Raw genomic sequence first — 22,769 nt, 5'->3', positions numbered from 1 at the left:
CAAAACATACACTTTAGGGAAAGGTCTTGAGGTTACGAGCATGCGCAGTATGGTCTGATAGGCAAGGCGCGAGATTCAAATTGCTAGCTCAGCAGAAGGCCACAGTGCCTGTGCCCAACTTAACTACATGCTGGGCTAAGAAAGTTCCCATGATTTGCTTGCAAGCAGTCAAAATACCTGCAATTCTAGAAAAAGTCCCTGTGAAAGTTCTTGTGATTTGGACAAGTACCCACTGTTTAGTGGGCATTTTCTTTCAGGGATACTTGTAATTTGCTTTCACACCACCAAATTACCTGGTATTTTCTGATCGGGGTACATAGATCAGAGCAAATTTCCTTATAAGAAAATACCTGGAACTGACAAACTTTGAGGTGGTCTGAAACCACCTAATGTTCCATAGAATAGATATGCAGTAGGTTCATTTGAATAAGCTAATGTATAGACTCAGCAATCAAAAGATATGCTTAACTGTGGCGAGACTGCACAAATACATTTCTTTTATGTTATTGAGCAATAATATATTCTAATGTAAGAAAGAATAACAGATCACACCAACAGAAATGTTAATTTCAATCATTTTGTTCTTTGTGGATTTCAGCAAAAATAAAGATAAAGGAACACAAAACTTTCACTGCGATGAGTTTCACTGTCATATTGTGGCTCTATACTATAGCAAAGCTTCGGGATTTGTTGTGGGCTGACGTTTACTATTGATCATACAGAATAACCAATGCAATCAATTATAGAAATAAGCTTATCACTTAGCTTGTGACCAGGCCCAAGATATACTTCACATTGAAATGGAATTAATATCCTGAATCTTTGTTTTTACAATACTGAAAATTAGTATTACTAGAATTATACACATAGGGTTAGTTTCTATAAGGTACCCTTGGTTTTTATCAATTCAAGACTTTGAGGTCTTTAATATTTATCGAAATGAGTGGTTTCATATACTTATTTTAAAAAGAAATTGCATTATACTATATATATGTAACATATTCAAAATTAAAAATATAAATTACCTTTTCACAAAATAATAATGAAAAAGGACAAACCAAAACAATATCTGCAAATACATTGGCAAACAAAGTACATTCTATTTTGTAACTGCAACACAAAATACTAAAAATAAGGAATTGGCACTCTAAATGACACAACAGGGCAAGGCAAAATTAACCGTTAGAAACATAAAGCTTCTCTAAAATCAAATATAAAAAAGAATATAGCACACTGAATGATCCATTTGCTAAAAAATTATAAAAATAAGTTAAAATAGACTGGACGGATCAACTAACAAAAAACAAAATTGGTCTCAGATAAAATTTATTACATTTTCTTTCAGGTTTAAATTTTCCTATCAAATTTGTATTTGAATTTTATATCATTAATGAACATAAATACATATAAACAGAGAATAAGATATGAACTGCAAATGTTTATGCAAACCTGAAATCCCAGAATTGTACTTTCAACTTTTTGATCTCCATTTTGCACAGAAGTTTTAAAAAAGTAAAATTCATCATTCATTTATACTGTTGGTGGGCTATGGAAAATTCATATCTTCAAATTTACAAACTTTGAAGACTTCGAGGACATTAAGCTAAGAAAAACAGGGTGTATTTAGAATTTTGGCAAAGCCAATGGTTGCAGCATTCTAATTGTTTTAAAACAGTCCAATTTATACAGAAATATATTTCTAGACAAGAGAAGGTTGTTAAATCCAATATGGACTAGGAACATATAGCATCTTCACAAGTTCAACTTCTCAAATGTAGCCAGGTTCATATTACCCATAATGCAACATTCTGAGGTCTTTTTCTTATGATATAGACCCACTTGATTAATAACAAAATAATTCATACCACAATGATTGTTATTTTGTTAAGTGGTATAACAGGTACTTTTATCCTCAAATCATGTTGGTATTCCTATGAAATAAAGTACAGGCTAATTTATCCTCTGTATTAATAATAGTTATCCCAAGTAAGTATATTTCATAACAGTCAGTGAGAGACAACACAAAGTATTTGCTCTCACTTAATGTATGTCAAAACTCTAAAATAGAGATTTTTTTTAGCTATCCTCAATGGCCCGTATTCTGAAGTCGGGTTTAACTTAAACTCGGGTTTTATAAAAAAAATGGATAGCAAATTGTTACATAAACCACTAACAGTAGAGATATCATATTTCAGCTAATTTGGCTCTCAAATCATTCATAATTCATAAATTTACAGATTTTGAGAGGTTTTAACAGGCCACAAGCCACATGTTTAATAAAATTGAAAAAAAAAATTTGAGTGACATAAGCACTCCACAAATACCTACATGTTTACATCATACACTGTATTGCACCATATATATTCATCTCAACTTTGTTGGTGCATATAACAATTAAAAACACATTAAAAGTCACTACAATTTTACATATATTAAATGATATATTATAGGCTTGCATTTAACAGCAATTAAAAAAAAACTGAACTTTTGAAAAAAGGGTTTTCAAGACGACCTGAATTCTTCCATTTGCAAGGAATGACATGTGATGAATGTTTCCATATCCAACATACCAACAATACATCTCAATCATGATGTTGATGGTTATGGAAAATACAGAAAAAATGATAATTGGCAGTAAAAAAAGCAGCCATTTTTTCTGTAAAATATTGTCACAAAATCAAAATTGCACATATCTAATTAATCTCATTTATGATTGCCTTGATATATTACCTGTATAAATGCATGCATGTAGCTTGCTATGTGCGAACATTCATCAAATATTTCCCAATTTCAATTGTTGAAAACCCTGTTCGATAGGAATTAAATATACATTTGTATCTAGGGGAAAGCTGAATGTATAAATACAACAATATGAAATAATATTGTACAATTCACCATTGCACAAAAAGCAATTGAAATCTGATTCTCTACATTTATGTTGTCTTTAGAACCTTGCAATGATGCTTTGCAGGTCAATAGTCCAAACATGAAGAAAAAGGGTCAATACCTCTTTGCTTTTATAGGGCCTTTTCACACATGAACCTTGAATCCTCATTGTAATGATAATTGCAATTCGTCTTTAGAATCATCGGATCTTTCACACGGAAAATTTCTACCGTACTTTTAGTGAAACTTACTGGAATTCACCTCCGGAGTAGAATTTGAATTCGTGAATGTGATTAGCATTTGTGATTCCAGTTTGGTTTCACACGAGCCAAAAATTCGTCATTAGCCTTATATTTCACTGGAATCATTCAAATTACGATTTTTTTACCATGTGAAAGGGCAGTTAGTTTATGGTGATGAATTCAGAAAGAAAGAACTTAACATATAAATGCAGATCAGGGCTCAGTCTTACAAAGACTTGTGATAGATCCGTTTAACCACAACTACGGAAAGCCAGCAATGTCAACATTTGAAATGCATGTTCGCTCAAAATGTTTACTGGATGTGATGTATATTCATACCTTCCATCGTTTTCTTGACAATCATGTACGCTCCTCTCTGTTTACAAGTGGACAATGAGCAAATTTCCTGTAAAAATATTGTGACATTGATGGATTTCCATATAGTTGCAGTTGATCTGATTAATCGCAACTCTTTGTAAGACGGGACCCAGGTATTCAGCTTGCAAGAAGCTCAAACAGTCTAAAAAAGTGCCGTCCTCATTTCTTATCCACACCCTCATGGAAAATATCACATCAATAGTAAGTATGAGGTCACAACTTGATTTTCAGACATTAAAATAGCACAAATTTAGGATAGCACTGGTAAGCTTTTGAGAAGATTCATCCCGTTTTATATTCAGTTCCAAGGTCTTGAAGACTAATACAATTAAAAGCACACTATAATAAACCATCATCAAATAACAAAAGTTAATGACAATAATAATAGTAATAATAATATTAATTAAAAAAATAATTACAGTAATAATTTATGAAACATATAGCACTTTTTCCATCCCTGGCTGGGCACACAGCACTGCACTTGAAAAGCTCTACAAGTTTGAATCTGTCCTGAATATAAAAAATATATCCCCTCCGTATTTCTTCTTGAGTACACCGACACTCATGTAGGCAGTCGACCAAATATATTCCTGCCAGCAGGATAACGAATGACAAGCAATTCTTCAAACAATGCTATTGCTACATACATAGAATCTCTACGTATATAAATTAAGATAGGAGATAGTTGACAGAGTCAGAAGAGCATGAACTCATATGATCCACTGGTGGGGCAAGCTTTAATATGAAATTGACAAACTTCCCCTCTGATCTTCCGTTTGCTTTAGTGTGTTCAGCACCACTGAGCAATATTCTTAGAAGTGGAGATTCAACCGTAAGCTGAATTCTAACTGTCTCTTGGCTTGCTAAGTGCATCTGGCCGGCCGTCAGATGGTAAAACGGTCTAACTCGAAAATTTGACTTTTTGAGGTAAATTCACTTTCCTGGTAATGTGAGGGCGCTCTTTCCAATAGTGCTATCAAGAAAATCCCATCATATCTTGATTTAGAGATAATTTCCGCTATCTTGGTACTTTTTGTATTTTTCCTTCAAATTTGATGGTAAAATGGTCTATCTTTGAGTTAGCCCATTGTCGGTAATATCGTTCGGAGGTAAAACGAGTGATCTTTTACATAAACCTTTTAACCTTCTTAATTGAGATTTTGAATCATCGCTGTCAGATGGTAAAATGGTCTATCTTCGAGTTAGACCAGTTTACCGCCACGTCACACGGCCGTCAGATGGTAAAACAGTTTATCTCGAAAATCGTTGTTCTGAGAATAATGACTGAAAAGTCGAGGTTTTTAGCTTTTTCATGAGACGGGTATAATGCATTTTTAGCAATGGGACAAGAAGAAGCATAATAAACACTAATAACTGAAGAATTTTGTGCTTTTTTGGGGGTAAGATTGTAAAATGTTCTATCTAGAAGATAGACCATTTTACCATCTTATGATGTGTAGTATGAGTGTATACATGTGCTGTGGTTAAACAGTCTATCTACACAAAAATTTCATTTATTTCATAATTAAAACCCCAAATGAGCACAAAATTCTTTAGTTATAAGTGTTTATTGTGCTTCTTTTCCCATTGCTAAAAATGCATTATTCCCGTCTCATAAAAAAGCTCAAACCTCTAAACTTTAGAGTCATTTCTTCTCAGAACAGCGATTTTCGAGATCGATCGTTTTACCATCTGACAGCCGTGGCACAAGCATCTGAACAGTGAGCAAAATAGCTTTGTTTGTACCTTAAAGGGGTACTTTGGGCTGAAAATATTCATATCTAAATAAATAGAGTAAAATTCACAGAGCAAAATGCTGAAAATTTCATCAAAATCCGATAACAAATAACAAAGTAATTGAATTTCACAGTATGCACTTTGTCATGAATATTCATTAGGTAGGCTGACAATATCACATCCACACTTGTCATGAAATCGTAATTATTTCATTTTTTCATACATGTGTGAATGCTACATGTATGTCTCCCTTATAATGAGATGCAGCAATGAATACACTGAATCAGTTGGCAATTTTTTTTTTTAGTTCTTGGATGAAAAATTGTGAATAAACCAGATTTCTATCATATTATATAAAAAAAAAAGAACAAGTGGGGCACGACATCATCAGTTTGGTCATTGAGTATTCATGAAGACATACCTAGAACTGTTTCACTAGAATAATGCAAATCTTTAAAATGCCATAGCTTTCTTCCTTGTCCAATTTTGTTCAAATTGTCAATGTTTTGTTTGTCTGATTTTTCTTTAACTGTTCAAATCATATTATTTTCAGCCTGGAGTACCCCCTTTAAGAGATTACACGTACTTAAAAAGCTATAAAATGAGGAAATTTTACAAACACCCAAAACATTACCTTATACACAAACTGTCCCAAGAGGTAAAAATCAATGAAAAGAATATATATCTTGCACATATGAACTCTACAGTCATATGTCTATAATATAATGGTCTCACTCAAATCCTTGAATATCATACTTTCTAGCATCAAATATTCAATTCAATCACATACATGTACTTATCACAGCCACAAAACAAATGATAAACTTCATACATATTCAGCTCAAAATCTGTTTCTGTCCACTGAAACCCTCTTGAGACAATCCAGGAAAATTATGACAATATAATCACCTAACTACATCTGTCAGAGTCTATTAGGTATTGCTGGTGGCAGCGGTGGGATCATGAGCATAGCAAAAGGCCATATAGCTCATCATCACTGGTAATTTTTAACTCTTATACAAAATACTTATTTTACAATCGGAAACTGGGTCTTGTATTACATAGTTTATACCTCATTTGCTCTACGGCGGCCGTACAGTGAGTGGAAAACAGCCGTTATAACATTTTTTGTACCAGCTACATATAGGTCGTTTGAATAAAAATGAATAAAATGACTGTTTTCAACTCAATGTACGACCGCTGTAGAGGAAATGTGACTCGGGTATTAGCAATTGATTGAATGCTTGATTTTCATGATTGATTTTACATTTTGCTCAGAGCAAGAAATTGCGGAATTTGTTTTCATAATTGATTGCCAGCCTTTACATTACAGATCCCAGAGAGGAAAAAGTTCTGACAAATCTTACCCTTGGTTATTGTACTTGTAATAGCAAGTGTATTCATTTAGAACTAGCTTTTTTCATGGGTACTTCAGAAATACCGACTGCTATTTATTACTTTAGTCTATACCCATGTACATTGATCAACATTGTTTGATGATGTATCCCTAAAGCACAGTCAATATTATTTTGTTACATTTACAGGGGGAATTTCCCCCAAAGATCATGAGTTCATGCACTTCTGTCTCTGTACAAGCACAGACCTGTAAATAGAAACATCTTCACGTCATCAGAAAATAAACATTGACATCCAATATATACAGGTTGAAGCATAGTTAAATCACAATAAAGGGAATTGTCACAAATTTTCACAGTGTCATGCAAAGTTGTATAGAAGGGATAGTTAAAAGTATGATTCGTTTTCATACAGATTCCAAACAGTGAAAGGAAACATTTAAAAAAAAAATAATAATAATAATAATGAAATAAAATAAAAAGAATAAAAAAAAACAAATCTTCATTCTACTACATAGAATCATATGAAGAGAATTGAGAGGGCAAGATGTGTTAATGAGTTGACAAGTTGGGGGGAGTAATACATATAATTACTAGAATATGGTGATAATTTTTTGTGGAGGAAACTTCACTGGATATAAATGAGATTTTCTTCAGGGCAAGAGTCGCATAACTATATCCGCTCCTGTTAAGAATAAATTGTTCCCTCACGTCCACTTTGATCGTAGCCTTTCAAGTTTGTTTTACATTCTGCAAGAATCTACACGAGTAAAGGAGGCAGATTATAAGAAGAAGCATCACCTTTAGACGGACACAGAGATCATGTGACAATAACATCACCACTGGGAGCAAATACATGGATAATCCTTCTAATTTCTGATACTGAAAATACTATTTTGAATCATCCAATCCATTAGTCATTTAATATAGCGCCTTTTCCTTTCAGTTACAAAGCACTACACATACACAAACTACTTCATGTCTAGGCCCTAAAACAATAATTCCAACACCTCAGAATGATCAGCTAAGAATTATTGACATGAAAAGTGTCACCATGACATTACATCATTTTGTCATTGCCAAGTGGAATGATGGAGGATGGACTACATAATAATCTATTCAACATGATTTACAATTTAAAAAATAAATAAATAAATACGCAAACACATAATAAAAGACAAAAACTGATATTGTATTGAACATGATCGTTTGTGGGTAATTCTCTGATAACAAAAACAATGTATGTGAAAGTTTATCAAGTATGGTTAACAATTCAGCCTAAGCTGTGCTAAATAAACCAATTTTTTCATTTAATGGGTCAGGGAATGAATTGTACTGCACACAAAATATTTTGGTTTTTTTCTACTCTATTAATAACAGTCTTTGGGGGTATTAGAGAAATATTTGCAACCTATAAGAACATTTACAACTGATATATCATGTGTAAGTAGAGCGAATTGATTTTTACCTGCGTGCTGTAAGTAGTAGAGTAGCAGCCAAGAGCAAATTTGCAATGAATTGCAAGACATATTGATTTTCGGAAACCAAAATAGACTTGCAAATGAACAAGTTTTTGAAAGATGGTTGGTCACTTATCCACAAAATTCACAAAATACATCATGTCAAAACAAAATGTAAAATATACACAATAACACATAAAGCACAAAATATATCATCTTGAGTTAACAACCCGCTCTACTTGCAGAATTTATGTTTTTTTCAATACCGATGTACTATAATAAAGGCACTCATTTTCTACAAATTTGGTATACATGGCATACATACTTCTATTATTCCTGGACATCAGAGCAACATGTTTGCCCCTAAAAAATCAAACAATTCACAAAACATGAGTGAGAAAAATACAACAAACATTTTGAGTTGATGCTTCTAAATATATTTGACACATGAGGAAATATCTTCTATATACATCATGATAATATTTGGTATAATTTACTCTTTCCATAGACATAATTTACACATATATACATGGAGTTGAGAATTAATCATTGTAACCATCTGAATTAAATGAATACACGTTTACTGGTATAGACAGTTTAAAAAGTTCTGCTGTCAATTAAACAAATTGGTATCCACTTCTACATATAAATATAATTAACTTTGTTCAAAGTGAAAAACAGAGGTAATATAACCCCTTCGCTTATATACACCATTCATAAATCATATTTGGTTTGTTTTGATGATCTCTCCACGTCTGAACACTTTAAAATACGAGCACAATTGATTTCTCTCGCAGGCAAGAACTGATGATTGATTTTCAACAAAAAAATACACAAATGAAAAATAGAACCTTTAAAGTAGCACCCACTTTGATCTCAAACTATACCCGTGGTGTTTTCAAATCAAGAGAAAGTGCGCTCCGTTACTGTGACCTCTGGTTGGGATGCGTAGAGGGAGCCTCAAGCACCATACGCTGTTGGCTGATTTTCAAATGAAATAAATTTTGAAGACTACATATAAACTGTGATTTGAAATAATACCAGAAAGACTGCAAAACATGGAGGTTTGTAATGGAATCCACATACAGTATATTGTTTTCAAAAGCTACCATCTTTCCCAATCCATTCATTCTAAAGGAATGTTATATGACTGGTAATGACTGAAATAGTCTGGTATTCAATTTAGAGCACGAATCGACTAAGTAAATTGCTTCGTATATTACTTGGCTAAGCAAAATGCTTATACTCATATTCGGATCACTTCTAACCATTTACTTTATCAAGCTGAATTCCGGCGAAATACTTAAAGGACAAATCCAACCCAACAAAAGGTTGATTTGAATAAAAAAAGAAAAATCCAACAAGCATAACACTGAAAATTTCATCTAAATCGGATGAAAAATAAGAAAGTTATGTCATGTTGAAATTTCGCTTAATTTCACACAATAGTTATATGCACATCCTGGTATGCAAATGAGGGGACTGATGACATCATCCACTCAGTATTTCTTTTGTATTTTATGTGATGTCATGAAGTCTAAGCCTAATAATGCCCAATGTATGTATCCATCTACGCACAGTAGGCCTATGTTTGACTGCGCATATGAACCTTTGTAAACTGGGCATAAGCCATCCAGGAATGGGGCTGACTTGGATTTAAGAAAAATACTGAGCTTAAAGGGACAATTGAAGAGCACAGATGGGTATTTTACTTCAGAGGAATACTGAAAAAAAAATACATGCAATTCCTTCATCTACTGAATGGAATACCAGCCATGGAATTAAAGAGCTGGGATTGGCATACAAAACTGTTACATGACACTTATTTGAAGTGCGGCCAAACTACATGCATTAAATGTCAAAGTAGTTTGGGTCTTTCAAGACATGGCATGGAAATTACAAGTCTGACCGATGAGAAAAGTAGTCTTTACACATTGAGGCTGCTGTTGGCCATTTCATTTGATTAGATCATAATGAGAAAAGCAAAGCTTTAAAGCTAGAGGTCTTGTTCAAACATTACAGAATTATGTTTACAAGTTAGATCAAATTTGGCTAATGTTTTAACGCTGAATCCAGCCCAATTCCTTAGATATGAGACATGCCATCAGGGCTGTTCTTGAATCCTTGACGGATGTTTCAAACGATGTAACCCCGGACGATTGATTTGGGATTAATCTCCCGGCACCATCGATCCCGCATGGAACTACAGCCAAAGCGAGATTCAATATCCAATTCACCAAACGAAAGCTGGTCCAAGATGTCGTATGCACCCACTTTGTAACCAACCTGTAAAATTAAAACCATTTTACAAATAACACTCATTTTGTCAACAGGACAGTGATAAAAGGAAAGAAATACAATTTTTGCCTTTAATGGGCAGTGTTCCATCTTTAGAAATTGTTGAGAGCTCTAAACTAAATATTCTACATGATTAGTATTCTATGAAGTTGATATACAAATTAACAAGATATCAATCCCACACTTGTATAGAATGCTATTGAGAATTTCCATATTCCTCATTTATGAAAATGATAGTTACCAAAGAAGCAATTCAAATTTAACTGATGATAATGTCAGTTTCTGTTTTTTTATACTCACTTCTGGATTTAAACTCCAAAGAGCACTAGAAACTTTATTATAATTTGCAGTATATAAGAGCTGAGTATAATTATCATTCCTCTTATTTGATTGTAAATTTTATTTTCTTGCTTTTCAATTTCAAAATTATTAAAATAAACACTAAAAAAATGTGGACTAAGTGATGTCGGATTTGGCTTTAATAGTCTATAAGGTAAAAATAAATGTCTTCTGAAATCATCAAAGGAGTTAGGATTGTCTGAAAGATTCAAATCTTACAGATGAAAGGCAGAAAGGGATACAATCAAACACAACTCCAAACAGTAGCGTACGCAGGATTTTACAAAGGGGGGTGTTTCAAGCTGAATGAAATGTTGACAAGCAAAAAAAAAGTCTTCAAAAATTTTAGGGGGGGGGTTTGGGTATCAAACAAATTTAAGGAGGGGGGGGGGTTGAACCCCTGTAACCACCCCCTGCGTACGCCACTGACTCCAAAACTCAAGCAAACATTTGTTTTATTTCATTTGATTTACTTTCTTCTGACATAATAAACAGTAATGATACATTTGAACAGTACATAAAAGAAAGGTATTAACCATTTATATCCTGAACAAAATGTCAAACTTCTGAAAACCAAAACATTCACTTTATATCATGGAGGATTGTCATAAACAGAATAGTTGACAATATGGTGACACCAAATTTACTCCTGCAACACTTGCTCCCGGCCTTATTTTGTGTAAGATAAAGGGTTAGGGTTGCAATAGGAATTTATGTTAGGTTTAGGTTAGGGTATATCGTTAAATCCAGGGTTGAAATTAGCAATTTGATCACTGTGTGGAATTTATAGCGGAGCACGTGTCGCCGGAGCAATTGTCACGGAACCCACAATATGACAACCCCCAAATCGGAAGCATGCATTTGAAACTTGGGTTTGACTCATTGAGTAGTATTTAAACACAATTCTTTCAGCAATGGGCCCCTGACAAAATGAAATTAGGCTAATTTACTCACAGTTTTCATCCATTGCTGAAAGGGCATCTCCCAGTTTGTAGATCTGTGCATATGCAGGTATGAATTGAAGAGAATCAGGTAGATGTAGCGCTCGAGGTTGTCTAGACTCTGCTGGTGCAAGCTATCTAACTCCTCCCCCTTCGCCGTCTTCAGCTGCATAAAAGTAAACATCACAAAATTCATCATTTACATATTAAACTGGGTTCCAAAAGAAACTTGTAAAACTTCACAAGCACACTACACAAATTCCACTTAGTCAAAATGAACAAAATCTCAATAGAGGCTAGCTTTAATAATCTTTACATAAGAATAATGAGTATAGAAACAATACACATATAATTAAAGACATAATTAAAGACATTACACCCAGCAGGTACCTAAGGAACGGTTATAACACGCCCGAGGCAGAGCCAAGGGCGTTTGGACTCTATCGATGGTATCAAGTTTGTGTAATTATTCTAATGCCCCAGCAACATGATGTGCATTATATGTTTCATAAGATTTCGATGTGGATCCTTTTATAATACATCATCCTTAAAACAATGACCTGTCAATAGAAATTGTCATTAGTACCGCTTATTAGCAAGTTTTACTTTAAGCTAAAAATAATGACTGGTCGTAGATTTCAGCCAATCTTATTAGGATCCATATCACCATTTCATAATGTTCAGTGGTATGCTGGTAAAATGTTTCATACACGAATCTGGCACTCTCCATATCATTGAAGTCAAGTTAATGATCTCTAGGATGTAATGAGTGAAATAGGATCAGTAAATTTTAATAGTCGATCATTTGTGTCAGGGATATCTGTCTTGCGGTCATTCTTCATTAATTCCTATAAAAAATAATCTTTTTCACCACTCTGGATATTTATCTGAGAATTAATAAGTAGATCAAGAAAACATCTTATCCCAAATGGGATATCTTATCCAAAATAATTTTCAACGCATACTTGACATACTTGGACCCCTACGAAAAACAGTATTTGCTGATAGGGTGTTACATCCCAAGAGTGAGTGAGTGAGTGAACAAATGAATGATTAATCAAATAAACTAAAACATAAATAGATAAATAAATAAATAAATTGATTAAATAAATAAACAAGTAAATAAATGAATAAAAACATATTCCCCATTGGAATCACAAAGTCCCAGGGTCCAGTGAGAAAATGTAAAACAAACCTTGTTAAACATGGAGAAGATGACCTCTCGAAGGTGAAAGTGCATTGGGGTCATGGTCTCAGAGCACTTGTCCAGCATGAGGTCAACCTCTCGTTTGACCTGCGTTCCATGGGGCAACCGCATCACCAGTTTACGAACAGCCTACATGGAAAAACACAACAATAATAAATATAATAATGGCATATTTTACCCACGTTAGTGACTTCAGTTCCAAAAACTGTTTTCCCGGTGGGCCCTGCTATTATCGTAACCTCAGCTTTAGCTGGGCTGCTTAGGCACTAAGTATTCAAGGAATTTCTTCCAATCAGGTACCCATTCACCTCACCTGGGTTGAGTGCAGCACAATGCAGTAAATTTCTTGCTGAAGGAAAACATGACATGGCTTGGAATAGAACCCATGTCCCTCGGATTGAAAGACAAGAGTCTTAACCACTTAACAACACCCTCATCAAACGTCACTGGGGTGTTTAAACCTCATATCTCAAAATTTTTTAAATGGGGGGAAGCTCAGAATAAACGGTGGTTTAGTAATAAGGCTATGATGGCAACCTCACATTGTGTGAGAACAATCGCCTAATTCACATAGACAAGATCCTCCTAGGCAAAACAAGATTGGTTCTTATAAACTCTTAAATTTAAGCTTTTTCTGAGCAGTCCTTAAGAAATTAAAATTTTGAGACGGAAGGGCTTAACACCCTAATCAAATTTATCAGCTTTGTTTTTGGGGAGCGGAGTGGGTGGGGGGTGTAGGTGGAAATAAAGCAGTTGAAGGGAAATTATACAAACAGCCTTACATTTAACAGGAAGGCCTACTGGAGGCGTGAGGGTGGGGTGATGGCCAAGTCAGGAGAGGGGTGGGAAATGGACAGGGATGAGTGAGAGGAAGAGGGAGACTGATGGACCTTGTATTAAAAAGTGATTTAAAAAAATAAAAAAATAACCAAAGGGTTTGATGATCAATAAACAACAACACAGTTTATACATGTTAATATGATGATTGGGTGTAGGTAGGAGATATAAAGGAAGAACAAGAAGAGCTAATTAAAAAAAAAAAAAAATACAAGAGGCAAATAAAGAGGGAGCAACTGCCTACCGAGAATTCGCCTTTGGTGTACTCGGCTTGGGGCACGCTTATCCTTTCTTGTTCGCCTAATTTGGTCCCGACGGGAAATCCCTGAAAAACAAACAATCAAGGATTAGTGAAAATACTACTTTAATACTCGAAATGTGAAGATTGTATTGTAGCTGCCAATGCAATCTATGGGAAACACCTCCATGAATTTCTCAATAGTTCAACTCTATTTTGTTTTATAAAAACAATCATCATTTTGCAGTGTCTACTGATTTTTTTTAATGTTATTTTTTTTCTTATTTTCTTTATTCATTCACTGCAACCATGATGCTTGGATTATTAATGGCATACATACACCTGACAAATAACACAATTTAATACAAATACAAGAAAATTTGACAAATCAATTACAATGTACATATACACTGTTTTATATATATATATATATATATATATATATATACATGTATTGGGACGAAAACAAGGAAAGGATCAGGTTAAGGAAACAACAAATAATAGGAAATTAGGGGAAATATAATTAGTTTAATAACAATTTACCGTTAACACTGTGATTCCCACCATGTTACATACAGCAATAGCATATACTCGTTGAAGGGCAATACCAAAAAGTATATTCATATACCTCCCTTCACGAGGAATCTCATTGAAATCATCTGTTTTCTAGCTTGTATGAAAAGTTGTAATGCTCTTTAAAAATATCATGGCTTGAGTAGTTCGTGAAGTGAAAATGGAGGTAAATATATTGATGATTCCCATTCTTAATAATATTAATTTTCTGTATAAAAAGTCTGCATTAATGACCCTAGCGCACAGGAAAAAATTACATGGGGGCTTGGGGTGATTTAATTCCTGAAATGCTCAAAAGATCCCTGGAAATTGAAAAAAAAGTCCAAGAAAATCCCCAATCACTAGCAGCTTTAGGTAGTAGATTGTGATAAGTAGCCCACGGAGATGACAAAATAATTTTTTTGCCTGCCCTAGGGAGATACATGAAGCAACAAATTTAAAACAGACTGAATTACCCCACATGTATGTGGTGGTGGTGATTTTTTACCCGATTGCTAAGAAAGCATGAATGCTTGTAAGCAAGCAACCAGAGGACCGACGGCTTAAGGTCCTCTCCGAAGGACCTGGTACTGAGGATTAATGCCTTACCAAAGGGCACTAGCGCACCAAGTGAGAATCGAACCCGGGTCACCGGAATACGAATCCCCCGCTCTTCCGACTGAGCTAAAGAATGACAGTGTCATTCTTTATTTCCAACATTACATATAAAATTATCACTTTGGTTAAAATGATCATTACTATTTCATGTACTTGCATCACTAGAAGAATTATAATCTTCTCTCTATGACCTTCTTAATAGAGACATTTAATAAAACTGCCTACTCTGAGATGTCACCATCAAATTTCTTTCAGATTATTCAGGCTCTCAAATAAAAATAAGCTTCCTTTTATCCTCCTTCAAAACAATAATGTGGTCCTAGAAATGATCCTTTGGTTAAAATTTCAATTATTTCTCACCTTTTTGTGCCAAATGATGAGACCAGCAATTGCCATGGCAACCGTTGTCTGCTCTTTCCCGGTCTGGCAATTGAATAGAAGGGCGGGGCCATCCTCGTCAGTGAAGATATCATCCAAGTCCTTCACCACGGATACAATCCTGTTGATAGTCTGTATTACAGAAAAAAGTTTTTATGAAATACTAATGCACTGCATTTGCTCACAAGAACTAAAGGCAATACATGTATTTTTTTAAAGGATTTCAATCACAAAATATCGGGGGGGGGGGGGGGGGCAGATTTTTCTGTGTAATGGGTGCTGCCCCTCCTACTTGTTATAATTCTGAAAAACTTTACCTAATGAACCAAAGCAAATTTGTTATTTGTAGACTTACGAGCCAGGGATACTTACGTGTGGGAATGGTTTACAGTACATCATGTGGTGAGTCCGAGAAGGACTCAGAAAAGTGGATGAAAGTATAAGTGAAATGGAAAGGCTAGAAAGTGGAAGGTTGGAAGGCAGATAATTCATTTCTGAAATAAGTGTAGACCTTAAACAGAGAGTAAACCAGAAAAGTTGAGGGGCTGGAGAGGTCCCAGTAGTTGAGAAAAGCTGGCTCGAGTTGGCAAAGAGAGTGCAGAGAAGGAGAGAAGACTAGATGTTTCTGGCAGATTGACTGTTTGCTTTCAGGGTTATTTTCATTTTTTATTTTATCTCATTTATCAATTTCTATTGACATATCAATTTCATGTTCATTTATTCATTTTTTCATCAAGTGTTTTTTTTTTTTTTGGGGGGGGGGCTGACTTGGCCCCTTATGTAATTCTTTCACTGTATCACACATTCATACATCAAATCATTTTCTTTCCTTTTTAGAAGTAATTTCTTACTTTTTCTAATGGTCCGCTTCGTTGAAATCCTCCTACTATCCTATAGTAGTGCAGATGTGGTGTCTCTTTTATTTGGTCCTCATAAATCTCATGTAACGTGGTCACCGATTCAAATTGCAGGTTCTTCTTGGGTTCAGCTATATCTGTGTATACCTAAATTGATTGAAAAAAAAAACATTTCGTATAAAAACTCTTCATTCTTTTTGTCCTTACTATAATGGTTGTTTTGAGCCTTTATGATTCTTACACTATTCTTATTATTTATTAGTATTATAATATTATTACACCCTCTTCTCATTTTCTCCTCCCCTTTCCCCCTTCCCCTTCCATATGCTCTCCTCCCCACCCTCATCCACCTCCTTCCCTTCCCTTCCTCCCTCCTCTCCTTTGCCTCCTCCCGCTAGCTCCCTCCCTCCTCCCCTCCACCTAACTCCTACTGCTCCACCCCTTCCCCTCATCCTCCCCCTCCTTCCTCCCTCCCTCTCCTCTGCCTCCTCTTAGGGCATGCAATTTGCATTTCCTTACCTGTATTGCACGTTTTGATCGTAAGATCTCATTCTTTAGCTGTATCTCCTTTTTCTGTTTAGACAAAACAGGAAAAAAAAACATTAAAATATTTGGCTTTAGTACATCTAATATCATATTTATGTAAACACAATTTATATGTAGTTGAGCAATTTAACTGGTACAAATTGTTTTTTGGGGGTAGGGGCCTGGGTAGGGGGGGGGGACAAAATCCTACTAAAAGGTTATTAAACATCAAACAATATTTTCTTCAACAAATGTACTCCTAATTAATAATTCAAATATATCCATGTCCATTTTTTAAGCATGGCCATATATATTATATGCCCCCCCCCCCTCAATTCAAATGCAACTTGTTGCAACTACAAGGTAATGACATGACAAATCCCCTCAATGAACCTACCTCTACATCTCTCTCTGTAAAGCCAGCAATGGATATATTCTTATCAAGAGATGCCAGTTCCCTGGGTGTATAGGTGGTGGTATCACACTGGATGATCATCTCTCCTCGTAGATTAAAGGAATGAATAGAGGAATGACCATGTTTCTTGGAAAGGAGATACTGACAAACCCTATCGAGTCCCTGCAGTTAAAAAAATAATAATTACGATCCCTTAATTGGCAATGCAATAAAAACAAAATATCACTTTTTAGACAATGCAAATTGGCACATTTTCATTACAATTCTACTACTATTATTCATGTAGACTCATGCTATTGCCAATTTTTTTGCAAAGAATGAAAATGAATATTATTAATTGCTGGCAATTTGAGGAGCAATCAAATATTAGCCTAGACCTTTTGAGAAAAAAAAAATGAATGAAAACAGCCATACTCAATCAGCGTCTTAGTGCCTTGATGCTTGGCCATAAGGCCTACTACGATTGGCCTAGGAATTTCACGCCTTGGCCTTGAGCAGGATAAGGCTATGGCTTGTGCCTTCACTACAACACTGTACTTTAAGAACAGAGTTTCAACCTAAACCAGGCCTCTCTTGGTTTCGTAAAACTAAGATCTGGCCATACAGGCTCTATGTGGAAGGTTTGAGTTTTTAATCTTTATGAAATTTACTCCCCTTCCCCCACTTCCCACTCTGTCCCTGTCTGAACTCTTGACCATAAACTCGCAGGCTGGTTACTCTTTCCTCTTTCCCCCCCTCTACCCATTCTTTCCCAGTCTGAACCCTGATAATATCTTGCTGCTAGGTTAGGCCATACCATAAATCAGTAGGCCAAGCACTCTTTCCTCTTTACCCCCCCCCCCCAATTTTGTCCCTGTAATAACTCTAAACATACCTTACTGCTAGGTTGGGCCATACCATAAACCGGTAAGCCAGGCACTTTGCGGAAGTTTGAGGTTCCAACCTCTCGGTGAGAGCTGAGGACATCGAGACCAACGTAATCATCTGCAACCTGAAAACATACCAACAAATTGAATGATATTTAACTAATAGTAAGTTACAGAGCAAATGGCAATAATACAGCCCAAAAATGTTACTTAAAGAATGTGTAGCCTAGTTATGATTGTCATCTTTCAATCTGAGGGACGTGAGTTTGATTCCTAGTGGGTACCCGGTGGGAATCCAGAAGGAAAAAAATCCTTGAATGCTTGAGCACCTAGGTAGCTGAGCTAAACCCAGGGTACTGATAATAACAGGGCCCACTGGGAGACCAGTTTTCAGAACTGAAGTGGCTACCCTGGGTAAATACACCATTATTATTATTGTTGTTATTATTACACGGATACATTGTAAATGATCCCCAATTAAAAGAAAAAAGAGCAATCAGCTAAAGTTTGAATTAATAAAATACTAAAATTGGTTGATTTGCCTTTGTGCTCAATATAAAATGCAATTTGCAATGATGAGTATCAGAAAAATAGCTCCAAAACAAAAATCTGTAATTTTTTCTATCATACACAAATTATCTCATCATCTACCATTTCGATCTGGGTGGGAAAATTTTCAAAGGGCTTAAAATCAGGATAATTATTTAGCATACCAAGAATCGTAAGCCTTTGGTGATAAGCTCTGGTGGCGCTGTTCTCTCCGTTGAATTGATATGAGCGAGGGCGGTATGTAACTCTGGCCGTTGTCTCATCCAAGAGGTGAAGGATTTGCAGAAACACTGTTGGAACTGTATGAGAAAAATCAAATTGATTTAAATCAAATTAACTGAATTGAAAGTGAATTACTTTTCATCACGATATTAGTGTCCATGAAAGTTAAATCAAATGGTAGAATATTCATATAACCTGATGAATTCTATTTATTCCAATAATCAAATGGAAAGAAAATTATATGAAGATAGGAAAAACCTAACTTCCTCTTTCCTTTCAACAGCTTGTCTGTACTTATGGTAAAAATATACACGAACACCACTGACATATATATATATATCATAATATGTTATAATTTTCTGATTAAATCACTCAATCTATGACATATCTGATTTCTATTTTAAAGAGTTAAAAAAGTTTTGAGATTTTAGACATTTTTCCCCAAAATGCCCTATTGCCATCAAAGTTTTTGGCTCAAAGTACCCCTCCCATAGTTTAAACACAGTGAGCCAGACTGGTTTGGGTGACTCGCCGTTTTTTCGCCGTTTTTTCTCTCTTTTTTCTCCCTTTTTCCCCACAGGAAACGGCTAGAAAAGGGCGAGAAAACGGCAAAAAAACGGCGACAAAAAAGTGTACCGACTATGGAAAGCCAACTGTATGCAACAATAATTTTCATCAGAATAAAATAGTGAATACCTCCCTTCGAGAAAACGGCTACAAAACGGCTAATAAAGGGCGAATACCTGCATTGTGGGAAACGGCTACAAAACGGCTAATAAATGGCGAATACCTTCCTTGTGGAAAACGGCTACAAAACGGCTAATAAAGGGCGAATACCTCCCTTGTGGAAAACGGCTAATATAAGGGTGAATGCCCCCATCGGTAAAAAAGCCTTCATAAACTGCTAATAAATGACGAAAGGCACACAAAAAAGTAATAAAACTAATAATAAATAGGACTAAACAAGTTCAAATCAGCAAATAATGTTGTACCACACAAGCGGGTGAGTGCATGTACTTGAGACAACTTGAAATAACATTCATACTACCGTAATATATGGTAGTGGATAATACCGAACAATCTTCAGTTTTTTCAATCATATCAAACCTTTTCTTAAAATTCATCAAAATTCCACCATAAAGTAATCACAAATACCTACTAAATAATAAGATTTTAAAAATGGCTGAAATCAATCGGCCTATGCCTAAAAAAAAAAAATTCTCAGCTTCCGATTTCGCCCCTCTTCGCGTGTGAAATCTTTTGTCACTTGTGGTTCGTATACCAAACATGTGTTTTCTGCTGTCATAAGAGAATTTACAAAAATCTATAATTAATTAATTTTCACCATATTTTGTTATGTGTAGAAAATTGATACTTCATAAATATGATTTTTTTTTTCATCATTTTTCTTTTGGAAAGATGCTGCAATGTGCTAAATGTATGCAATTATACTGTACTGTATTATTTTCTTTATCTTGGGCTTGTTATGATCGTTTGCGTTTGCGAAGTGGGAATGGCCGCACCCTTTCGAGAAAACCAGGATAGCTTTTCTCGAAAGGGTGGGATGAGGGAGGGGAGTCAAATAAACACACCTTCTCAGGACAACCGGGGGAGCTTTTCACGAAAGGCTGTGTTTAATAGTTTTCTGAGCCAGTTGTTTCTATGAAAATTATTCATCAAATAATAATAACAACATAATATTAATAGGCTATTGGTAGAAGTGCACATGGGGGGGGGGGGCTGTTACACCCACAAATGTGATAATTGCCCACAAATGTAATAACACTTTACCCACAAATGTAATAACACTTTACCCACAAATGTAATAACACTTTACCCACAAATGTAATAACACTTTACCCACAAATGTAATAACGCCCAAAAATGTAATAACACTTTACCCACTAATGTAATAATTTTTGATCGCCCACAAATGTAATAACACTTTACCCACAAATGTAATAATGCCCAAAAATGTAATAACACTTTACCCACAAATGTAATAATTTTTGATCGCCCACAAATGTAATAATGACTTTACCCACAAATATGTAATAAATTTGAAGGGATTTTAGGCGAATCCGTTCTAAACTAAAATCTATAGTAATACGTTGATAAAGCACAAAAGTGCAAAGTCTTTTTCCAGACCCGGTTGTTTCAAAAAGTATAATATAAGTCCAAAGTCTTTTTTCCAGACCCAGTTGTTTCAGAAATTATAATATAAGTCTAGTCTTTTTTCCAGACCCGGGTCTGGAAAAAAGACTTTGGACTTATATTATAATTTATATCATAGTTCTTAAAAAGAAAATTTCCTCCTTTTTTTTTAATAATAAATTTACACACATAATATGTTTATCAAGAAAAAAAAAGTAATTATGTTATCGTCATCATCATCACCGCCATCTTAATTATTACCACCACCATCATTCTCGTCCTCTTCTTCCTCTTCATCCCCCTTCATTATCACCACTATCATTATTTACATCACAAATACACTATCATCCTCGATTATCATTCCGTTTTCACAAACGCTGACTATTAGTAGGTCCGTGATTGGACAATGTGGTTTGGGGGATTCATCCGGGTTGAAAAAAACACAACGAGAGATCACAAGTGATCATTGCGTAACTTAAATTGAAACAGATTCTTCCTATTGTTAGGTGTTAACTGCAATCTTCACACCTTCATTCACACCTTCCATTGTTCACAAAACGTGCGAGACGGTGTAATTAATTGACCCCATTGAAGTCGCAACAGCTAGGGCATTCACTCCAAAGCTTCTGTTATACATTTTAAGAGTTATCTTTCCCAAATAAAACGAAGTACCTGTAGCTCAAGTGCATTGGGGTCTTTAACACTATAAAACACAGTTTTGACCAATATACCAACGAGATTGAACCAGCTCATGACATCATGGAGGCTGATGTATGCCTCCCCAAGAATTAAAGTATATCGAAGTGGTTTGTTGGATACGACTTACATGACCAATGGCCCAGTCACATTTCCCTTACGGCGGGTCAAAAACATCCGTTAAGACTTTTTTTGTACCACCTACACATTAATATAACGGCTGTTTTCGACTCGCCATACGCCGCGGTAGGGGAAATGTGACTGCAGCATCAGGAACATGAAAAGTGCCTTTCTCATTATCATGCGAATATTTGAATTAACATAAAATGGCAAAATACCAAGTGGGAGGCAAGTGCATACTGGGGGTGAAGTTTTTAAGAGGGGTCAGTGTGTTCGTATAAAGGACAGAAAGCGCAATAGAGAACCACTGGAAAAAGATGCAACATTCAAAATTCTGAGCCAAATTCATAAATGTAATATTTATTATGGGATGTGATTTACAGTGCCCTTTAAGTATAATATTATACGGATGAAATAAATTGTTAAGTATGTGGGAATTAATGTTGCTGCCCTTATTTCGCCGCTCGTTAAATTTTTACTTTCAAGTCTTGCGCAAAATTATGTAAGTGCATGTCAGACCAAAAATTGCTAAAAAATGTGATTTCGTGTACAAAGTCAATGCAAATTGTGTTTTCAACAAAAAACATAAATGTATGATTACTTTTAGTTTTGCTGGTCTAGATGTAATGCTGTTTATGATCTCAGATTAAAAAGAAGAGTCCCAAACAAATTTAATCGAAAAAATAATGAAAAACAAAAAGTAAAAAACAAAAGAAATACATACGAAATTGCAAAAAACAATAAGACATAAGAAATTGATCTGATATCACAATTTTGTTAATGTAGACAAAGAGTTCTTATACCAAAAAAATAGAACATTCTGAGCTTTATAAAGGGAGTAAGAGGAAAAAGTATGATTTTGCATACTAATTACGCATGAATTAGCATAATTACTTAAT

General features: G+C 35.0%; 1 protein-coding gene across 1 annotated transcript in view; it reads right to left on the bottom strand.

Moving 5' to 3' along the window:
• Positions 1-7,769: 7,769 nt before the first annotated feature.
• The window catches only part of LOC129282138 (paladin-like), a 65,085-nt gene continuing 50,085 nt past the window's right edge, over positions 7,770-22,769 (bottom strand). Inside the window, exons 10-19 of the mRNA XM_064112724.1 lie at positions 18,843-18,977; positions 18,138-18,254; positions 17,246-17,425; positions 16,843-16,896; positions 16,318-16,470; positions 15,449-15,598; positions 13,925-14,005; positions 12,832-12,972; positions 11,650-11,802; positions 7,770-10,344 (exon numbers count right to left, since the gene is read on the bottom strand). Coding sequence (XP_063968794.1) covers positions 10,195-10,344; positions 11,650-11,802; positions 12,832-12,972; positions 13,925-14,005; positions 15,449-15,598; positions 16,318-16,470; positions 16,843-16,896; positions 17,246-17,425; positions 18,138-18,254; positions 18,843-18,977 — 1,314 coding nt within the window. The 3' untranslated portion in view covers positions 7,770-10,194. The remainder of the gene's footprint in view (positions 10,345-11,649; positions 11,803-12,831; positions 12,973-13,924; positions 14,006-15,448; positions 15,599-16,317; positions 16,471-16,842; positions 16,897-17,245; positions 17,426-18,137; positions 18,255-18,842; positions 18,978-22,769) is intronic.

This window comes from Lytechinus pictus, chromosome 18, assembly GCF_037042905.1.
Source record: "Lytechinus pictus isolate F3 Inbred chromosome 18, Lp3.0, whole genome shotgun sequence".
In the NCBI taxonomy this organism is placed as follows: domain Eukaryota; kingdom Metazoa; phylum Echinodermata; class Echinoidea; order Temnopleuroida; family Toxopneustidae; genus Lytechinus; species Lytechinus pictus.
The sequence above is the reverse complement of the archived record's forward strand: the minus strand, read 5'-3'. Positions and strand labels throughout refer to the sequence as shown.